We start from the raw sequence: 20,489 nt of genomic DNA on the forward strand, positions 1-20,489 counted from the left end.
AGGAGTTTGGTGGTTCAATGCGACGTGCTGGTAAGGCAGCCTTTCATTATGCTTATGCTGCTACAAAAAGGTTTGCTTGTATAGGAATACTTTAATATTAAAGCCAATGCTAGCCACTGTGCTATGTTCTGAATCCTGTGTAAGTGTTTCTTCAGACCAAGCACTCTTAGAAGATGCCTACCAGTATGGATGGCAAGTGAATCCTACACCTTGTAGTCCTGTGTAAAGTACTCCAACACCCAACAATGGTATGAGAGGTGGTATAGTACAAATGAAATACATGTGACTGAAAGACTATTGCGAGATGAGAGGCCCCTATTGTTTTACTTCATTTCCCTACCACATATTATATGAAAAACCTTTCTTGGATCTTATGTACCTAAAAAATAAAAACAAAAATCGCTTGGGAAATGTAGAATCTGACCTGATGATTCAGCGTTCCTAAATAAAACCAAACACTGAAAAGTTAGTTGGTGAAAGGCAGCACCATCCTTCTCATTCATGTTTTTCAATGTTTGCATATTTTGTCAATATAAAATCATTATATTGTTAGTAATTTGAGTATTTGTTTGGTTTGAACTTGTTTGTGTATTTTTGTGAATTACTGTCTTAATGTTTGAAATTTAAATTGTAGAAATTGCTTGGGGGTCCCCAGCTTCTAGTAGTGATTCAATTGGGGTCTTCAGGAGACAAAAGGTTGAGAACCACTGTTCTAAATGGTACTTTAACTTGAGCCGGATCTATGGTGATTTGCACAACCTAATTAAATATATAGTTACATAACCAACTATTTAACTGAACATATTTAGCATCACTTGTTTGTAGAGTCAACTTATTGTACTGCTTTGCATGCATTGTCCTATTAAGTGGCAGCAACACGTAGACTCATATCAAATACTGTTATAATTTGTGTGTAATAACAACCATCCTAGATTGTTTTGATCTTATTTGTTATAAGGGAGTTAAAATATATATAAGTGTATTTAAGATAATGGATAGTATTCAAGCTCCAGCACTTCTTTTAGCTGAGCCATGAGATTGCCTCCTATAGTGGGAGCTATGGCTTGATTTATATGAAGCTTATGTGGAGTTTTTAGGTAATGGAGAATGCTCAACAGAAAAGCAGTTATCTTTACTAAAACACAGATTAGAACCGATTGGATTAAGGGAGTTTAAACATTTGCCACCTGTAGAAAATCCTGTCTACATAGAGGTGTTTCAAATTGCAATTAAGCAATTACATGAAAGATATGGAAGGAAAGGCAATGTGGTGTTGGAGAGATTTAAATTATTCTCCAGGGTTCAAAAAGAGGATGAAACAATTGATCAATGTGTAGCGGCTTTGAGAGGATTGGCAGTCATATGTAATTTTGGGCACATGTCTCATAGCCAAGGTTTGAGAGACCAAGTTTTAATACAAAGTAAGTCAAAGTAGATAGAGAAGAATTGTGGTTGTGTGGAGAAAGGACTTTGAAAGTGGATTTGGATGTTGCAAAATGCATACAAACAGTAAGGAAGGAGAATGAAGATACTGGTGAAATTAATCAGTGATAGCAAATACGAAGCAAGGGAAAGAAAAATGGAGAACGATTGATGTAGAAAAAAAACTAGTGCTAAGAATAGAGACATATCAAGTTACAGATGTGGATCATTTAGTCACTGCCAAACAGTGTCCAGCGTTTGGAATGCATTTAGTACTTGTAAGAAATAAAGGGGATTTCTCAGTAGAGTGTATAAATATTTAAGAGAGTTAAATATTATATCTGAGAATGATGATAAATATACTTTGACTATGCATGGAGTTGTACTGACTGTGCGGGTTGAAACAAATGATATGAAAAAATTGACAGTGAAATGACCTAGTTGTGAATTACCAATTGATGGTGTTCAAGCGAATGCCATGGTAGTTTCTTGTGTGTGGTATAGAATTTTTAGCAAGTACATGATAGGTAAGTTATGGCCATGAAGGCAATTACTGGTATCAGATGGAAGTCCAGGTAGTTATACAAGTCATAAAATACAAATGGTAGGTTTTGTGTGTGTGTTCATTTGGGATTTAACACACAAAATGTATGGCGCATTGTATGTAGAAGAAAAGGGTGAGATGATTCTGGGGTCGTCCCAAATCAGTGAATGAGGAATCAAGTTGGATCCAATGGCAGATCCTCCTGCTTATGCCATACAAGGAATAAATGAAACAAGTTCTGAGTATGAGACACTTAAGAATGAATTTCCTAATATATTAGTAATATTGTACTTTGAGAGAATGTTATTCCAGTGAGACAAAAAATATGCAATTTTCCAGTGAATTATAGACATAAGTTAAAATAAATGCTTGAAGGTCAAAGTGACAAATATATAATTGAACCAACTGAGAGACCACATTGCATTTCCCTTATGGTAATTTCACTTAAGGAAAATGGTGACTTAGGATTGCGTGTTGATTTACGATGTTTGAATGAAGCTGCTTAGGTGGATACATTTCCTTTACCTAATTTACAAAAATTACTGTTGTCAGTAAATGATGCCACTGTGTTTTCTACAATTGATCTAACAAGTGCATTTCATCAATTGAACTAGAAGAAAAATCAGCACATTTTGCAGCATTTAGTGCACCAGAAGGGACATTTCAACAATAACAACAATAATCATTTTATTGATTTAGATATCAAGAGAGATCAAGTATGTTTACAAAAAAGTTTAAGTACCATCACACACAAATCAAATTGTCCAAAATTTTTAACAAGGATTTTAAAACGTTAAAAAGATTATAGCAAACTCATTTGGAGGAGAATTTACCAGAGAAATCACTTTGTTGGATTTAAAAAATTTACATTTAAAATTCAGGAGTTTTATAAATCGATTTTGAGTTTCCGCCACTGCCTCATGCAGACACAGGGAAAAGTGCATGTTTTAGATCTTGCATGTATCCACCCCTTATTATAAAAAACACAAAGTCCAGATGGAATATTTGAACTACAACAGCATTTCTTAAAATCATTTAGTGATAAAAAAAACAAAATTAACATAATTATTAGCATTCTTACATTATGGTTGAATGAGAACAATAGTTATTTTTGGGTTTGATTAGGAGACATGCTATCACAATAGGGCCTTTATGTTTTTAATGTCAAACAGTGGGTGATGTTGCTAGTGTAACTTAGGGCCTCATTATGACAATGGCAGTCTGAGGACCCCCAATGCTGTGGTGGCTGTCGGTCCGCCGCACTCCAGGTAGTCCGACAGCCACATTATGATTCTAGCTGACGGAAGGCGAGGGGATGACAGTCGGAGTCACAGTCAGCCATGGTGGCCTTGAGTTCCGCGCTGCTGTGTTGATCACGAGCCTACTTTCCACCTGCCTTTTCATGGTGGGGACCCCCCCCGGTGGGGATCCCCCAGGGGGAACAGGGTCAAGACTGATTTGCATAGGGCTGGGTCCAAACTGGGGTGGCATGGTGAGCAAAAGGATAATGGATGGATGGGACATGGGCCCCTTGCTCACTGTGCCACTGGATTCGAGCTAGCCCGGCTGATGAAGGGTGATATTGTGAAACCGGTCCCAGGCTGCTTGTTTCTGGTCCAGGGAGGACCTGGCCTGGCTGTACGGGCTGGAGTGTTCCCATGGGGAACAGGGTCAAGACTGATTTGCATATGGCTGGGTCCAAACTTGGGTAGCATGGTAAGCAAAAGAACGATGGATCAAACCGAGATCTGTGGAGGTGGGGGTGAATGTTTGCATTGTTCATCATTCTGTCCGTCATCCTTTTGTGTTGCGAAGTTGCCCTAAGTGGGGAGTGTATGCCCAGACATAGGTCCCTTGCTCACTGTGCCACTGGATTCAAGCTAGCCTGACTGATGAAGGGTGATACCCTGAAACAAGTCCCAGGATGTTTGTTTTTCCGGTCCAGGAAGGACCTGTCCTGGCAGTTCGGGTTGGACTGTTCCCATGAGGAATGGGGCCAAGACTGGGGTGGCATGGTGAGCAAAAGAACGATGGATTAAACCCAGATCTGTGAATGGGGGTGAATGTTTGCATTGCTCAGCATTCCGTCCATTATTCTTTTGTGTTGCTGAAGTTGCTCCAAGTAGGAAGGGTATGACCAGATGTGGGCCCCTTGCTCAGTGTACCACCGGATTCGAGCTAGCTTGGCTGTTGAAGGGTGATATCCTGAAACTGGTCTCAGGGTGCTTGTTTCCAGTCCAGGGAGGACGTGGCCGGGCAGTTCGGCTTGACTGTTCCCATGGGGAACAGGGTCAAGACTGATTTGCATATGGCTGGGTCCAAACTGGAGTGGCATGGTGAGCAAAAGAATGATGGATTAAACCCAGGTTTGTGACTGGGGTTGAATGTTTGCATTGCTCAGCATTCCGTTCATCGCATCATCCTTTTGTGTTGCTAAAGTTGCTCTAAGCGGGAAGGGTATGCCCATACGTGGGTCCCTTGCTCACTGTGCCACTGGATTCAAGCCTGCCTGATGAAGGGTGATAATATGAAACCGGTCCCAGGATGCTTGTTTCCAGTCCAGGGAGAACCTTGTCTGGCAGTTCAGGCTGGACTGTTCCTACGGGGAGCAGGGTCAAGACTGAGTTGCATATAGCTGATTCCAACTGGAGTGGCATGGTGAGCAAAAGAACGATGGATTAAACTCAGGTTTGTGACTGGGGGTGAATGTTCGCATTGTTCAGCATTCCGTCCATCATCCTTTATGTTGCTAAAATTCCCTCAACCTTGCCTTCTAAAATGTAAGGTTTGAATAAACTACAGAACTTTTTAATGCTTGGTGCCACCTTTCCCTTTAAATTAGTTCGACTTACCAGCATGCTTTGCACTTTTCAATTACTAAATCACTTGGTCAAACTGATTCTTGTAACAATTGCTATGCAGCCTAATAATATGTTTCTGAGTGGAGGCATATTAAAAGTTTTACTGAACTCCAAGAACCTAACATATTAGTCCATTTTAAAACGGCTGTTACATTACTACCTGAACCATTTGCCAAGGTAGTACATCCTCTCACTTTTGTGGGGCTGAAAAATGCCTTCCTTTGTCCAGCCTCCAATTCTATTAAGACCCTAGGCATTCCCCAAAGAAATGACTTCCTTCTCTGTTCAGATTCATAGTCTTAACACATGTAAGTTACTTTTCTTTAACGAAACCTAAAAAGAGTCTTTGCTTTAGGAGTTTGTCATTTTTTGCTTTTTTATTTTTGTTGTATTTTTCCAGTATCAGTTTATTTTGCTTTACTAATCGGTTTCCGTGCACATCTCTCCTTTGTCTGACATGCTTCTCGACTCTGATCAAAGGAAACATAGCCTTTTTTTGTCCCTTACATTTCCAGGGAACGATTCTGACTTCTAACATTCTTATATTGAATAAATGTTTTAAGCCTGAGTAATTGCTCTCTGTATTATCGTCCATCCTCTTCACACCATCAATATACCTATTTTGCTCTGGTCTTGAGATATTCATGTATGCAGTGATGAAATGTTATGACAATCCAATTGAAAGTGATGTGCCATCGTGAATAAACAGATGCATTATGACTTGGTTTAAGGTTCTCAGAGTACAGTGATAATACATTTTGACAAAACAACTTAGTTTGAAAAAATCATGAATATTCAATATCTTACTGAAAAGCATTAAAGTCTGGAAAAGGAGTTACAGTTACTGACTGGAATTAAGGTACTTACAGCGGAAGTACCACAGTCACACTCTTCTCCGACCTCGACAAAGCCGTTGCCACATTCTGGGGGATCTAAGAGCTGAAAAGAAAACAATCCAAGAGTCTATGAGTAAACTGAACAATTTATTCTAAAGAGAAACTTAGAAAAAACATTCTAGTTATGTAAATGCTTACTACACATGCCAGCAAAAGATATCCATCACCACCAACGCTAACTATATGAACATTTTCCAGTTCTAAATTGCCCGAGATTAAAATACACAGCACTCATTTCAAATCATTGCTTTCACGCGGTCTAACATTTTGCAAAAGTAAAGCAACTTGATTTTATAAACACTTTCAGACTGTTCACACATTCAATGCCTAATGGCAGGTGGTCCCAGATGTTGCTCCTAACAGAAATTACTGGCTACAGTGGGGACTTAAAGAGCCGTAGGAAACCCGGGGCACTTGAAATTGTATATTTGGCCAGATCACCTGCTAGAAGCAGGTGAAAGTGCAGGTGGTATTCGCCCACAACTTAAGAATAGCGTGGGAATTGTTGCAAAAGCAAGGATTCAATATAGTATCACATGCAGGGACATCATAGGAAATAACATCACAGGAAGTGATGTTATGCCATATAATATCCCTATCATAGGGGCTGATCACAGGGGGGGCTTGGCTTGGAGCCAACGAGCATGGCCGCATCTACCTGAGGCTCACAAGGAGGTGGCAAGCCACAAAGGATGAGCTAAACGGCTGCAGGAATGTAAAAAAAAGAGATAATGAATGAATGAATGAAAAGATCTTTATTGTTTGGATACTAAAATCCATTACAATTTAAAAATCCATCACAAAAATAAAGCCAATGTCAATCAGTAATATAATACACAATAAAAAAATATCCTTGTTAATGGCAATCAGGCATACCTTTCCTCATCATTCAAAAGTGACAGTTGTCCTGTCCCGGAAATTATGTCACATCCATTACCAGGACTTCCGGTGATCCCTGGGAGCCCACCCCAGAACTGACGTAGGTGTAGGTGAGTCACGTGTGTTGTGGCATGGTGTGATGACGTGTTAGTCACGTGCCCTATTGGTGTCCCTAGTGTCTAGGTGTATGTGTTGTGTAAAACGGAGACCGTGCAGATGTGCACCCTGTTTCTGCGCCTAAGAGGACAAGTCTGGGCATGTTCATGCCGTCAGGCTGGTTGGGCTGCAGTGTGGCTCCTGAGAGGGAGGTGCGGTGGAACTACAGAGCCCCCACCCAACCCTCCCGAGAGCCTTGATTAACCTAGAGGGAATGTACGATGCTGACCTTTTAAAAAAAAAAAGAAAAGAATCTTGAAGCCCACAGGCACAGAAAGGGCCAAGCAGGGTGTATATGGACATAGAACATGACCTTTAAAAACAAGTCATAGTTACCTAAGGAAGGTAGCTGTGTGTAAGGGGAAGATACGTCACGCTTAGCAGGCCACATGGGGGTGTTCAGGCCGTTACGCAGTTTCTAGAGGAGCTGATGCCCAACACCCCTATTATCTTACCAGGCCTTCTTGTTACTGCTTACGTAAAGCAATGAACTTTCCACCTATGTTTTTGCAAGTCAGAATGACCCATACATGCTTAGCAGATGTCTTGGGGATGTGTTATGAAATTCTAACATAACCATAAAACATAATGGGGGTTATTCTAACTTTGGAGGAGTGTTAATCCGTCCCAAAAGTGACGGTAAAGTGACGGATATACCACCAGCCGTATTACGAGTTCCATAGGATATAATGGACTCGTAATACGGCTGGTGGTAAATCCGTCACTTTTCCGTCACTTTTGGGACGGATTAACACCTCCTCCAAAGTTAGAATAACCCCCAATATGTTTCAGAGCCCACCCCTTCGCAATGCCTATTCATAATAAGCCTGGCATAGCAAGTGTAAAAGCCCCACATAGGTATTATACACACAGACATCTCGCAAGACTGTTTTTGTGAGCAACAAATTGAAGCTTGCGGAGAGCAGGGCTACACCAGACCATTAAGGATAAAAATATAAAGGGCAGAGCGCAAAGTGGTAATGCAAACCAACTTTTACTGAAGGTAAATAACTATGACCTATTTGTATATTTTTTGTAATGTTCTTCCAATTTGCTATTGTCTCTAGCCACTTTCCCTAGGACACACAGAGCATATGTGCCATGTACTTTGAATACTACTATCTAAAGCCATGTTTTTGTTTACATTTATTTATTAATATTATTATTATTATTATTATATTCTATTTATGTGGTACGCAAAATGTGTTTTAATTATGATAAAATGGGCTAGGGGTGCCCATTGCGAACCCTTGCACCCTCAGCAGCCCAAGGGGTTAGGCTCATGGAGTGGGTGGGCGAACAGAACCAGGCACTGTCACCCCAGCGGGCTTTAAAGGTGGGGTATAGGGGTGTCCTGCGTTTTGAGCGCCCTTGGGGGCACCCCAACTCCCAACATCCTAGGGGACAGGGGCGGCCTATGGGGCGGTGCGAGGGGTTAACTCAGGAAGCTTACTATTTAAAAGCACATGCTGAACATTTCCTTGTGCATGCAGCCTTCTGGAAATAATAAAAATTGTCAAGGTACCTCTTATAATTAATGTGCCTACTAGTAAGCACTAGTTGTGACTCTCCATTAAGTAGCTCGGAGGGTTAATACGTCTGCTGCAAAAAACAGAACTATATGTGGATAGCTGCCAGTATAGATAAAGCCAGCCTTTAACCACGCTTTTAAAGTGATATTAATGTATGTGAAAGGTGGACTATGGTGAGATGTGGGCAGTACAATGTTTTTTTTTGGTGGGGTTGGGGGTGCCAAAAAGGCTGTTGCACAGGTCCATAGGCTATGAGCCCTGGGCCCCCCCGAGAACATGCATGCAAAGTCATGTGATGAGGGTGACAGTGCTTAATTTGTGCTTGCTGTTTCCGGTGCTGAGCACCTGCACTTATTTTTGAGGGCTGGCATTTATTCTTCTGCCTCAAGCATTTGCTTTGAGCAAAGACAGATTGGGGAAAGATGGTGGAAGAGAAAAACAGAAAAAGCTCCACAATGGGTGAAAGCAGCAAGCTGCAGAGAGAGCTGAAGGGTCAATAAAGAGACCCAAGATGACTTCAGGATTACAATGTCACAGTATTCCTTGTTCCCACATTTAAGTGCAGCAGCCGTGTGTTTAAGAAGAGGGCTTTGGGCACCGACACCTTCTTATTTACCAATTAGGCACTGAGTGGCGAGCATGTGAGGCTGTCAGCCTTCGGCCCCTGATAGCAGGTACTCTTAGTTAATGGTGGGGGTAATAGAGTGTGTGTGGCTCGGCGACCCCTGTTATTAACCTAACACGCTGGCTCTCATGGATTACGTGACCTCTGAAAGTCGGTCTGTTAAGTTAATAACGAGGGTCACCGAGAGCTCCGTTATCAACATAACAGATCTGTTCTCAGAGGCCTCTGAGAACAGATCTGTTATTTATTGGCATGGTCACCAAGCCGCAAAGCGCTCAGTGACCCTCGTTATTAACTTAACACACCTGCTCTCAGAGGTTGCAGGCTTACGCTGCACGGCTTCTGAGAGCAAGTCTGTTAAGTTAAGGGCACAGATCACGAGCCACAAAAAGCTCAGCGATCTCTGACCTTAACTTAGCAGACTTGCTCTCAGAGGCCACGCGGCCTGAGCCTGCAGCCTCTGAGAGCAGGCTTGCTAAGTTACTGGCAGGAGGCCTCACCCATTGCGTTAGACACCCTCCAGCCCCCCTTGGGGTTAGAGGGTGTCTAACGCGAAGTCTTCGCCCCTCTGCCACCATATGGCGGAGGAGGAGGATGTGCGTGGCGCGAGGTAGAGGCCTGAGGGCCCTAGCCTCACGCGCTTGGGCTCTCAGGCCCTACAATATACCAAACGGTCGGGCCCTTTGGCCCCGAGCACAAGACTCGGGTCCCCAGGGGCCTACCTGGCAGCATTTTTTTTTTTTTTAAATATAAATAAATAAATAAAATAAAAATATATATATATAAATTAAAAAATAATAATAAGAATAATAAAACAATTTTTTTTTTAGTTGTGGCAGGGGACACATAGCACAATGTGTGTGTGTCCTAAGTTCTGTAGCCACCACACAACCTATCAATAGTGTGGGGCATTGAGCACCAGGCTCAAGCCCCACAAACCCCTAACCACTCACCTTAGGGGAGGGTCCTGTTGTCCTGGAGAGGTGATGAGAAAGACGCAGGGGCCCCCCATGCTGTCTCCACAGCCTGCAATCTTTCAAAAAGACTGTGTCTGTGGTGGTGGGGCTGGTTTGGCCTGTCTGCTCCACCCTCTAGGCTCAGGCTTAGAGTGAGCTCCACCCCCACACATGGTTGAGAGCATTGGAGAGCTAGGGCGAAAACACGAAATGGAGCCTTGGATCCGGCTGCCTTTCTATTGTACATATATATATATATATATGTATATATATATATATACAATGAACTCTGATGTTTAAATTGTTTTGTGTTTTATATTTTTAATAATTACTGTAATTATATGACATTATAAGGACTAGAGGCGGTATTGTAATATGAGTAAAATAAGGTTGCAGAGCACCTGTATCTATATAAATAATAATGCTTTATGGACAGATTCCTAGATATTATGTTGCGCAGCAGCACTTCCCTGTGGACTTTTTAAAATAAACAGTGTATGGTTTTTGAGAAATGTGATCAAGAGGCTTTGTGTATTGTACCTTCAGAACAATGTAAGGTCATGCTAGTGTACTTGTTAGCTAACACCCTGAGTGAGTATTCTTAATTGTTTATGTGATTATTCGAGTAAAAGTTTTTACAGTCCTGTAGTATATTTATGAATGTGTTATTCCGGCACCATAAAAAATGAATGGCAGTCTAAAATCAAGTATATCTCTTTGAATGTAGGATCCCCAAGAGCAAACACCGGCCCATGAGGAAATGGATGCCTTTCAGCAACGTACAGTTACCTATAGTTTTATAGTTAGAGTCAACGACCTACTCTTATTACCTATTTAGCTTTATTTCTAACAATGTTTTCCTTTATACAGGAAATGACGCCGAAGTACAGACGGCTGTCAAGGCTCTACAACAGATCCCAAAGGCTCAAGACGTAACGTCTTCAGTGCAACAAAATACAGCTTTTACGGGTAAATAAAACTATCCGATGCCTCAGAGAATACTAAAAGTCATGGGTTTATATTGTAAGTGTGACATTTTTTTTTCCTCTTCTATACAGAGACCCTGGGGGCACGCACAAGCGGTGTGTCATCAGCACAAAATGTGAACGACAGTGTTAAAAAGGCAGGCCGGAAAAAGAAGTCTACAGCACCTAATGATGGAACACCTATAAAGAAAGGCCCCAACCTCGGGAGCACATCAGGTGTGTTTTAAAAATGTAGAGCCTAAAGAATTCTAACCTCTTTCTCTCTCTCTCTTTCTCTCTATCTCTCTCTACCTAATTATTCTTTTCGTCCTCTAGGATATAGCGGTTCTAGCAATACCTAAAATGTATTTTATTTTTTTATCTTTCACATCGTAGAACCCTCTCAAAAGATCTCAGAAGGTGTCTGCTGTAAGATCAAGTGGGCCGCATTGCCGTTAAAGGATGTCACAGGAGTCTTACAAAACACAAAGTCATCAGCTGCCGCGGAGATCGGCGCCGGGCGTCAGGACAAACCATGACCAGTATCTACAAATAATCGTTATAGACCAGGTACAGCCCTTAACCACTGCACCACCTTACAAATAAACACTGCCACCAGTACAATGGCCTCTTCTACTGAAGGTACATTTCTGCAAGGGTTGGGACACACAGACGATGGAGCCGTTACACCCGTAGACACACAACATCAAGTACTGTTTAAGACCGTTGAGGGGGATCCCATACAGTGCAACAAGCCTAAAATAAACCGTCTTTCCTTAAAGAATCGTAAGAAGAAACAACTGGTCCCTGACCTAGAAACGGTTCTTCTAGATCACTCAGTTAAAAACACAATTATGCCTCTGACAGGATCCCGTAATCCACAGAGGTGTAAGTGTTTTATGGCTGAAACGGGTAATGTAAAGGTGGTTCCCAACGGATCAGTCCCAAAAACTCTATTTTGGACTCTAGGTTTGAAAATGATCTCCCCATAGAGGTCCCTTATGCCGCCTGTATAGGGCTTCTCAAGGCACTGATGGGTGGGATTGAGGGTTCTGAAACAATATCAGCCAATGAATGCAACGGGCCTTCTAGCATAGACGCAGAGGCGCAGCAATCTTCAGGTCAGCAATCACCCGCTCCTAGCCCTTGCGCGTCCCTCGCATCCGCGGCCCTAAGCTATTATGCTCACCATTTAAGTTCCCCATATCTAGTGTCCCCAATCACACCTTCAGGAGTGTACAATCCCACCAGTCACCCATCAAGTGTATACGTTCCTCAGTCTTCTCCCTCTTCAACATACCCTGATAGTAGTACGGGTGGTAGCGGGTCACAAACTCTTAAGTTTTGGAACCCCGTCTAGCGAGGAACAGTCATCCAAAACATCCGGGTGTTCGCACTGGGGCCCTGCTTTTTTGACCCGTCATAGTCAACCCCTTCAGAAAGCGGGTCTTGCTGTTAACAAAGAAACTGTACCTGGTATGGCTCAGGGAAATATAAACCCTGCATCTAACACTCCAAGTAATGACCCAGAACATGGAACTTTGGACTGCACTAGAGTCCTGGACACCTATAAAAAAGAAATACACCAGTCTGTTAGAAAGCTAAAATTGAGACTGAGCCTGAATTCTTTAAAACTTAAGAAAGGGGGTTGCGATACCGCATCCTTCAAAGCCAGCCTGAGGACTTTAACCCAGAGGTTGGAGTTGTGTAGGAGGGAGGTGGTCCAAGCATGTAAATCAGCCGCTGCAGACACAAGTAATATACAAGCGTGACTAGGCACGAGGGGTTGCTTAAAGAGTGTAAGAACCACATTTATTAGTACTAGTATCCACAGATCTAAGTATAAAAAGAGAACCCTGGATATACTCACTAAAGCTCTACGGTTCTTATGAGCGCTCAAAATCAAAAAAATGCAAGAGCCACCCAACAACTGCATAAAACCACCAAAAATCAACACCTGTAATAAAATGACCTCACAAACATAGGGGTTTTTAAGACCTCAGGAGGTAGAGTCCAGAGCAAGGTTACCCTGGAACAACCTGCAAGACCCCATCCCATAGTAGGTGAAGTGGCAAGGACACACCTCGTAAATACATTGAATATTGTTCAAATAGGCTGTGGTTGGTTACCTAAAAACAGCTGGGCTTGTAAGAAACAGAGGTGGGCTAGTAGCACTAGAAACCATAAGCTTTTAATAAGGAAATTAAAGAAAGCCAGACTAAGTGTTACAAGGAGGTACAAAAATACGCCACCACCGAGCCATAGTCAACTATCAGTGAATGATACACCCATGAGCCCCCATCTTGCGACAATCCTCAACCTGAGGATTCAGTACAGGTGTTTTTAGAAAGTGTTAGAAGGTACAGTTGAAATGTAGAGAGGTTTAACGCTACAGAGCATTATAAGGAATTCCATTTTGTTAACCTGGATCATATAAATTCCTCTGATCACACAATTATAGCTATCCATCAAGCCGTACAAATGCTCATAGAAAGGCTGTTACATGATGTTGGCCCTAACGATTTCTTTCAACTACTCTTCCAGGAGCAGGGCATTGACAGTCCCTTGTTCGCCTGTCGAACACCCCCCAATGTGTTTGACACTGTAGAATTTCTAGAAAACCTCTCTAGCCTGCTGCAGAGTAAGGCTGAAATAGTTGCATATGGCACCTTCAGAGTCATTGCCCTCGTTGTCAGGGGTCGCGAAGGTGGTGTTGCAAGACCGTTAAAGTGCATCTTGTATGGTAAGATCATTGGAAAGAAACAAAGATGGTTGCTCCATTTTAAAACAGGGGCATCCAACAAGTGTCTGGCTGCTAGCATAGTGGGGCTACTGCTGGATGGCTTTACACCCAATCCTCACATTCTGTCTATAGCTGCTGAAGCCCATAGGGCGCTTCCAATACTGCACGACAGGATGGTCGGTTTTGGGGACATAGGTCTTTTTGAGAACTATTTTGCCGTTACGGTGAAAGTTCTTTACCACAGCAGTTCCTGGAAGTACTTCACGACCAGGGAGCGGACGAAAAATAAGACAGTGTATGTTCTCTATCATGAAAATCACTTTTACGGTATTTTGAACCTGAGGGTTTTTCTAGAAGCCAAGTACGTGTGCACCCATTGCGACCATATCTACAACACACAGACAGCTCACCAATGTGAAATGCACTGTAAAATGTGCCAGAGAGATGGGTGTATTGAGATCGCGGGGCAGAGGGTACGGTGTTGAACGTGTAATATGTTTTGTCACTCGCAAAACTGCTAGAGCATACAGTCTTGTTTGCTGTGTCTCTAAAATACACTGCAGGAAATGCAGGCGCTACGTCGCCTATGAGCATAAATGCAAAGGTATGAAATGTCTCAGATAAAAGGTATATTGTCACACGGGGGCAGAACACAAGTGTTACATGGTAAAAAGGGTTCCCTCAGACCAAAACCGAAGACAACATAATGTTCGATATGGAGTGCACGCTGGAGACGGGTGTACATCAACCAAATTATATTTATGCTCATCATCTAACTTCTGATGACAGCTGGGAGTTTGAAGGGCATACGTGTGTGAATTAATTCCTCTCCACTTTCATGCAACCAAAATTCTATGGGCACACTATGCTGGCTCATAACTCGAAAGCGTACGACTCATTCTTTATGTTGCAGACCATGATTAGTGAAAAGAAGGCTGTAGAGCTTATCACCCAGGGTTCCAAACTGATGTTATTAAAGGCTATGCCTTTTCAAATAAGGTTCATTGATACCCTCCATTTTCTACCCATGAAATTGGGCAAATTACCAAAAGCCTTTAGTTTCCCAGGGTGCAAAGGTTATTTCCCCCACTTTTTCAACACCTGGACCAATCAGAATTATGAAGGGCCCATGACACCAGCCGACAGCTATGGTGTTGAGTATATCATGCCGGCTGAGAAAGAGAGCTTTCTACAGCAGTACGATGAAAACCGTAAAAATCATTTTCATTTTCAAACAGAGTTGAAAGGGTACTGTCAGGCTGATATAATGATATTACAAAAAGCCTGCAACCTTTTCAGAGACATGGTGGTGGAAATGACCAAAAGAGTTAAAGTGCAATAACCGAATGGTAAAAAAGACACTACATCGACCATTTCCAAACTATTATGCTGGCTTCTATGTGTATGTCTATCTAAAAACACATGTTTCTGAAGCCCTGCACCATAGCTCTAGTACCACCCGACCTCTATAACTGCAAACAGAAGCGCTAATCTCCCCTCTCCATCCAATGGCTCATGTATGTCTCTGACAAGGAAAACATCTTCATTCAACATGCCTTACAGGGCAGTGAATACCGAGTGGCTCCTTATTATCTAGATGGCTATGCTATATATAATGGTGTGCCTACGGCTTTCGAGTACAACAGTTGTTTTTACCATGGTTGTCCCTGCTGTTACAAGGCCCACGAGTTTAACAGACTGTTGGGCACCAAGTTTGAACACTTACACCGCTGTACTCTGATGAAGGCTGAATATGTTGAAAGCCGTGGCTTTGTAATGAGAACCCTATGGGAATATGAGTGGTTAGACATGCTAGCTTCGGATGCGGAACTCGCGTCTTATTAAGAGGCGACAGTTACCCGAGCCTTTAGAACCTCGCGATGCCTTATTTGGCGGTCATACAAACACTATACAATTGTACAGGGCTGCGGGTGAGGGTGAAAAAATACACTATTATGACTTCACAAGCTTGTGAACAAACAGAAGTTATACCCTATAGGCCACCCCACCATCATCAGTAGTGACTTTAAGCCTGTAGATTAATATTTTGGGCTCATTAAGTGCCATATCTACTCGCCACAGTGGCTTTACTTTCTGGTGCTACCGTACAGAGTCGGCAGCAAGTTCATGTTCCCGTTGTGTTGAACCTGCAATGAAAGTAAGGAGACTAACGAGTGTAGACACACAGACGAGCAGAGGGTGCTCATCAGTACTTGGTGTAGCATCGAGGTACGAAAGGCCCTTGAGAAAGGTTGCAGACTGTGTAAAATAGTGGAGGTATGGCACTTTGAAAGAAGATCAACATGTCTCTTTTCTAAGTATATCAACTTGTTTCTGAGAGAAAAACAGGAGGCTTTGTGCTTTCCTGAATGGTGTGTCGATGTGGCCTCTAAGTAAAAGTACATCAATGATTACCATACTCACGAAGGCATAAGGTTGAGACCCGAGGTCAACCCCGCCAGTCGCCAGTTAGGCAAGCTCTGCCTAAACTTCTTATGGGGAAAATGTGCCCAACGTACAAACCTACCAAACACTACCATAATAACAGATCCTGATGTGTTGTTTAAGTACCTTTTTTCACCTAGTTATGGTGTGTCCAGCTGCAAGTTTATCAATGATAAGACCGCCGCTCTCTGCTAAAAATATGCTAAAGAGTACCCCACAACATGTACCAATATAAATATTTTCATAGCTTGTTTCACAACAGCTTACGCTCGTTAGGAGCTTTACAGGGTGTTGGATAAACAGCAGGAGCGGGGCCTGTATCACAATACCGACTCGTTACCGTTATTTTTGTGAGTAAGGATGGTGATGAAGACCCACCCCCAGGTGATTATCTAGGAGCTTTGACCAGCGAATTAGATAAGGACAACTACATAGTAGGGTACACTTCATCGGGACCCAAGACCTATTCCTACAAAACGGCAACATGTGTATGAAAGTGAAAGGTATCACCTTAAATGTTAATGACACCGTTAAAATCAATTTTGACAGTTTAAAGCATTTGGTGAAAGAATACGCTATATCGAAAATGGTAATAATAATAAAACCATTGTTGTACAACAGCCCAGCATAGTGTGGTCCAAAAGGCGGTGGGAAATTACAACCCAGCCTTTACATAAAACCTTACGGTACTGTTTGATAAAAGGGTCCTTACTGAAAACTACAAAACCCTGCCGCACGGTTATTAAAGCTGCATTAGAATACCAACCCCCCACGACTATAGACACAAGATTGCAACACCCGTTCTCCTGCATTTTAGCAGGCCCCTCAAATTGTGGTAAAAGTTATTTTATAAAGAAGTTGTTAGAAAACGCTCCGGTGGTTTTATCCCAGACCCCAAACAACATTGTATGGCTTTATGGCAAGATCTTTATACGGAACTATCCTGAAGGTTCCCCCACACATTAAATTTATAAAACCCGACACTCTCAACGACGATGCCTTGTTACCTAAACACCTTATAAACATGGTGATTGTAGATGATCTTACGCGGGAGGGCGGGAACCACCCCGAAATAGAAAAAGCTTTTACCCAATAATCACACCATCGTAATCTAAGCATATGTTACATCGTGCAGAACTTGTTTTACAAGGGTAAGAGCAGTCGTTCTATAGCTCTAAACACCTCCTACGTCGTCCTATTTAAAACCCTATGTGACAAACAGCAGATATCTATCATCGCTAAACAGATGTACAAGAAACACCCAGAAACACCCAGTTTTTCTTCGAAGCCTTTACAACGCTACCAGTAAACCTCATGGCTACCTGCTGGTAGACTTGAAACCCATCACTTTAGAAGACTACAGACTACATGCTGATATTTTTCCACCAGACCTCCCTGGCTTACATACCTAAAACCAAAACTAAATCGTATACAAATTTTTTTTAAAAAGATTTTTGTTAATTTTACACTATGAGCCTTATAATATAAGGTGCTGACCATATCCGTGCATCTATGCCATAATTTAACCCTCCTGAAAATGCCGGTACAGCTAGCCCCCAACAAAGAAAGGCCATCCTTTGCACGGCTTCGGACGACTTAGTGGCTGCTATTTCAGTAATTGCCCTAAACACCCTAAAAGGCAAAGTCCCTATATCAGAGAGTGAGTTCCGTGTGCTTAAGAAGTGCAACCTTATCAAAAAGCTTAGTAATAAAAGGGATTCCCTCGTTTCTAAGAAAAAACTTGTAAAACAGTCGGGGGCTTTACAGGAGCACTTCTGGGCGTAGCGATTCCTTTATTTACAAACCTCCTAGCCGGGAACTAATGGATTACGTCCAAAAGATGTTCTTGGTACTGCACCAACAGCTGGAACAGTTGGGCCCTTCTACGAAGGATGCTTGGGATATACGAAAAAATTAAACATTACGCCTAGATGCCGATATTAAAAACATTTTAAACCGGACTGATTTAAAAACGTACAACAAAGTCAATCTTTACTCCAGAGTTCTTCAAAATTTTCTATATTATTACAAGCAGTGTCAGTCAGAACAAAACATGCTGACTCTATATACCCCCTGACTCTGATTCGCCACCTCCAGCCCTCGCTGCGCCTCAGGCTCAACAGCCCTCACATCCGGTGGTCCCGTCACCACCGCCCCCAGACGTCTTTGTTGAAGAACTTTCAAAAAAATATAAGACAGAGGTGCGAAGCAAATGTTACTAAGTAGAATGGCTGCTTCTAAAGATCTAACCTCGTCGAACGATCGGGCATAATTCCTCTACTAAGGACAGCCGATTGTTGGGTCTCATATGTACGACCTCGTCAAAGGTTTCACACACTTGAGAGTCCTATCACTCCAGAAAGTGCCAAGAGGCTGGGACCAGTTTCTACAGGCCGCTGCAGAACTCAACGTTCCTTCTACGATCATTGGTAATGCTGAACACAGACGGTTGTTTGAAAGTTTAAAAGATTCTACTTACAGCCCTCCAAGTACTCCAACGCCTGTTGTTTTTAAATCCGGCCCTACAGTGCCCACAGCCCTGCCTATCCCCCTGCTATCCCCCTCATGGAACACATGGCCTCTGCATTTGGAGCCTAAAAAGACATCATCCAAAAGAGAACATTTGGTTACATGTTTGATACTTCTACTTTTTGAACCTATGTACATTTTTACACTGTGTGTGTGTGTGTATAGTTTTACACTGATTAATGTATTTATTGGTTTCTTTAATCATTTATTTTCTTTAGTATGTTTGGTTGCTTAATGCTTGTACTAAAATTATATGTAATAAACACTTTTCAACCGTTTCCCCACTCTTCTGTCGTCTTTTTGACATTTGGTCCCAGTCAGAGCAATGAAAATGTATAGTTTGATTTCGAGTTTAAATTATTTTATTGTAGACAATTATAGTTGCACTTATAAAGCATTACAAGGCCTTACACTTTTGACACACATCGTACTCTGTTTTAACAACAGTCGCCATAGACCCCGCATTTTCTTTTACATACTTCACAACCATACGGTTGCTATTTACTAGATCGCACAGATATAGATTTAGAAATTTTCTAAACGTCATACCCTCAGACATTTTACTAATAAAATATATACAGTGTTCCCCACATGTAAGTGATAAAGAACCCTGCACCCGCATCTTGTTATACTCGACCCTACCAGCAGCTTTTTTTATATACTTGTATATGGGTTTTGTACAGATGGTATGCTCGGGGAACGCCACTGAACTGTCAAACACTGTAACCTTGTAAATTTTCCAAACATTTCCACCCAGTGTGTTCCTCCCTTGTAATGCGGACCTGTGTTAAAGACTAGCGAGAGTGGTCTTTCTACACCAGCTACCTTGAATAGACTGTTGCTCGGAAAAACATCTAAAAAGTATTTCCTTGCGTATTTATGCAGCCTTAAGAACTCATGTATCTGCACAGGGCCCATTGTACAATATTTAAAAGATAGTCAAACATGATTTGGCGGGTGAGGTTGACCTGGATGATGCTGTTGAACACTGCAAATACAATCATGTTACATTGGTAGCCAAGGGTTGACTAAAACGTATTTCAGCTTTTAGATTTCTGTTTTTTATCAGATTATTTACAGCGTGTAGCCGTCCCCATATCCTTCTCTTGATATGAAGACTTCCAAGTCCCTCACATGTTTTCTTGTTATCGACACCAGTCCGAGATATTCCCTGATAAAATTCGATGTTCCAAAAGTGGGTGTGTGCAATTCCACAGGAATCACCACCCCCTTGTGTACCAGCAACACGTAGTTGATGTCGCAGTGTTTGAAACTGAATGAGTTTGAGGTATACTGACCGCTAAAAGTTGTATTGTCCACAAACCCTATAATAATAAGTTTCGGTAGCTGTCCAAGAAATACATTTTGCTGCGGTGTTAATCTGGTATGTTTTGGAATGCTATATATCTTCAGAGCTACTCTTTCCACCGCATACTTGGCGTTTGATAGTTGTAAAACCTCGGCATGAGCCAGTCTGGAGCTTGGTGACACTTTCACTCTCTTTATAAACAAACTGGCGGACAGTATAACTAGTTTATACTGTTCCGCATCCCCATTGATGAGACAGAATGAGCCCTTGTTGCAGGTTAGTTTGATCTTACGAATGATGCTGTTGATGAGTAGTTTATCTTGGGAGAAAAGGTTCGAGGGTATGCGACCTAGGAGGTCGAACTGCTGACTGCCGACAGCGAAGCTTGCTCTTTTTACAAAACCCTGGTTGCGGCCGTACAGGGCAGTAGCTTCAAAATGATCGTAAGTATCTTTGTAGAAGTGCTCCGCTGAAAGCAGTGTGTCCAAGGCATCTCTGCTGTAATTAAGCATACTCTCAATGTATGCCCTATACGCGTACATGTTATCACTCTGCGTGATAAGGCAATCACCGAGGGTAATGTCCACCTGATTAAACATGGTTGCTACAGGGTAAGTGATCGTTGCC

General features: G+C 42.2%; 1 protein-coding gene across 2 annotated transcripts in view; it reads right to left on the reverse strand.

Moving 5' to 3' along the window:
- The window catches only part of ADAM22 (ADAM metallopeptidase domain 22), a 1,118,190-nt gene that overhangs the window by 198,598 nt on the left and 899,103 nt on the right, over window positions 1-20,489 (reverse strand). For both annotated transcript variants that reach the window (XM_069211564.1, XM_069211563.1), the window contains exon 16: window positions 5,695-5,766. In XM_069211564.1, coding sequence (XP_069067665.1) covers window positions 5,695-5,766 — 72 coding nt within the window. The remainder of the gene's footprint in view (window positions 1-5,694; window positions 5,767-20,489) is intronic.

This window comes from Pleurodeles waltl, chromosome 10 (assembly GCF_031143425.1).
Source record: "Pleurodeles waltl isolate 20211129_DDA chromosome 10, aPleWal1.hap1.20221129, whole genome shotgun sequence".
Lineage (NCBI taxonomy): Eukaryota > Metazoa > Chordata > Amphibia > Caudata > Salamandridae > Pleurodeles > Pleurodeles waltl.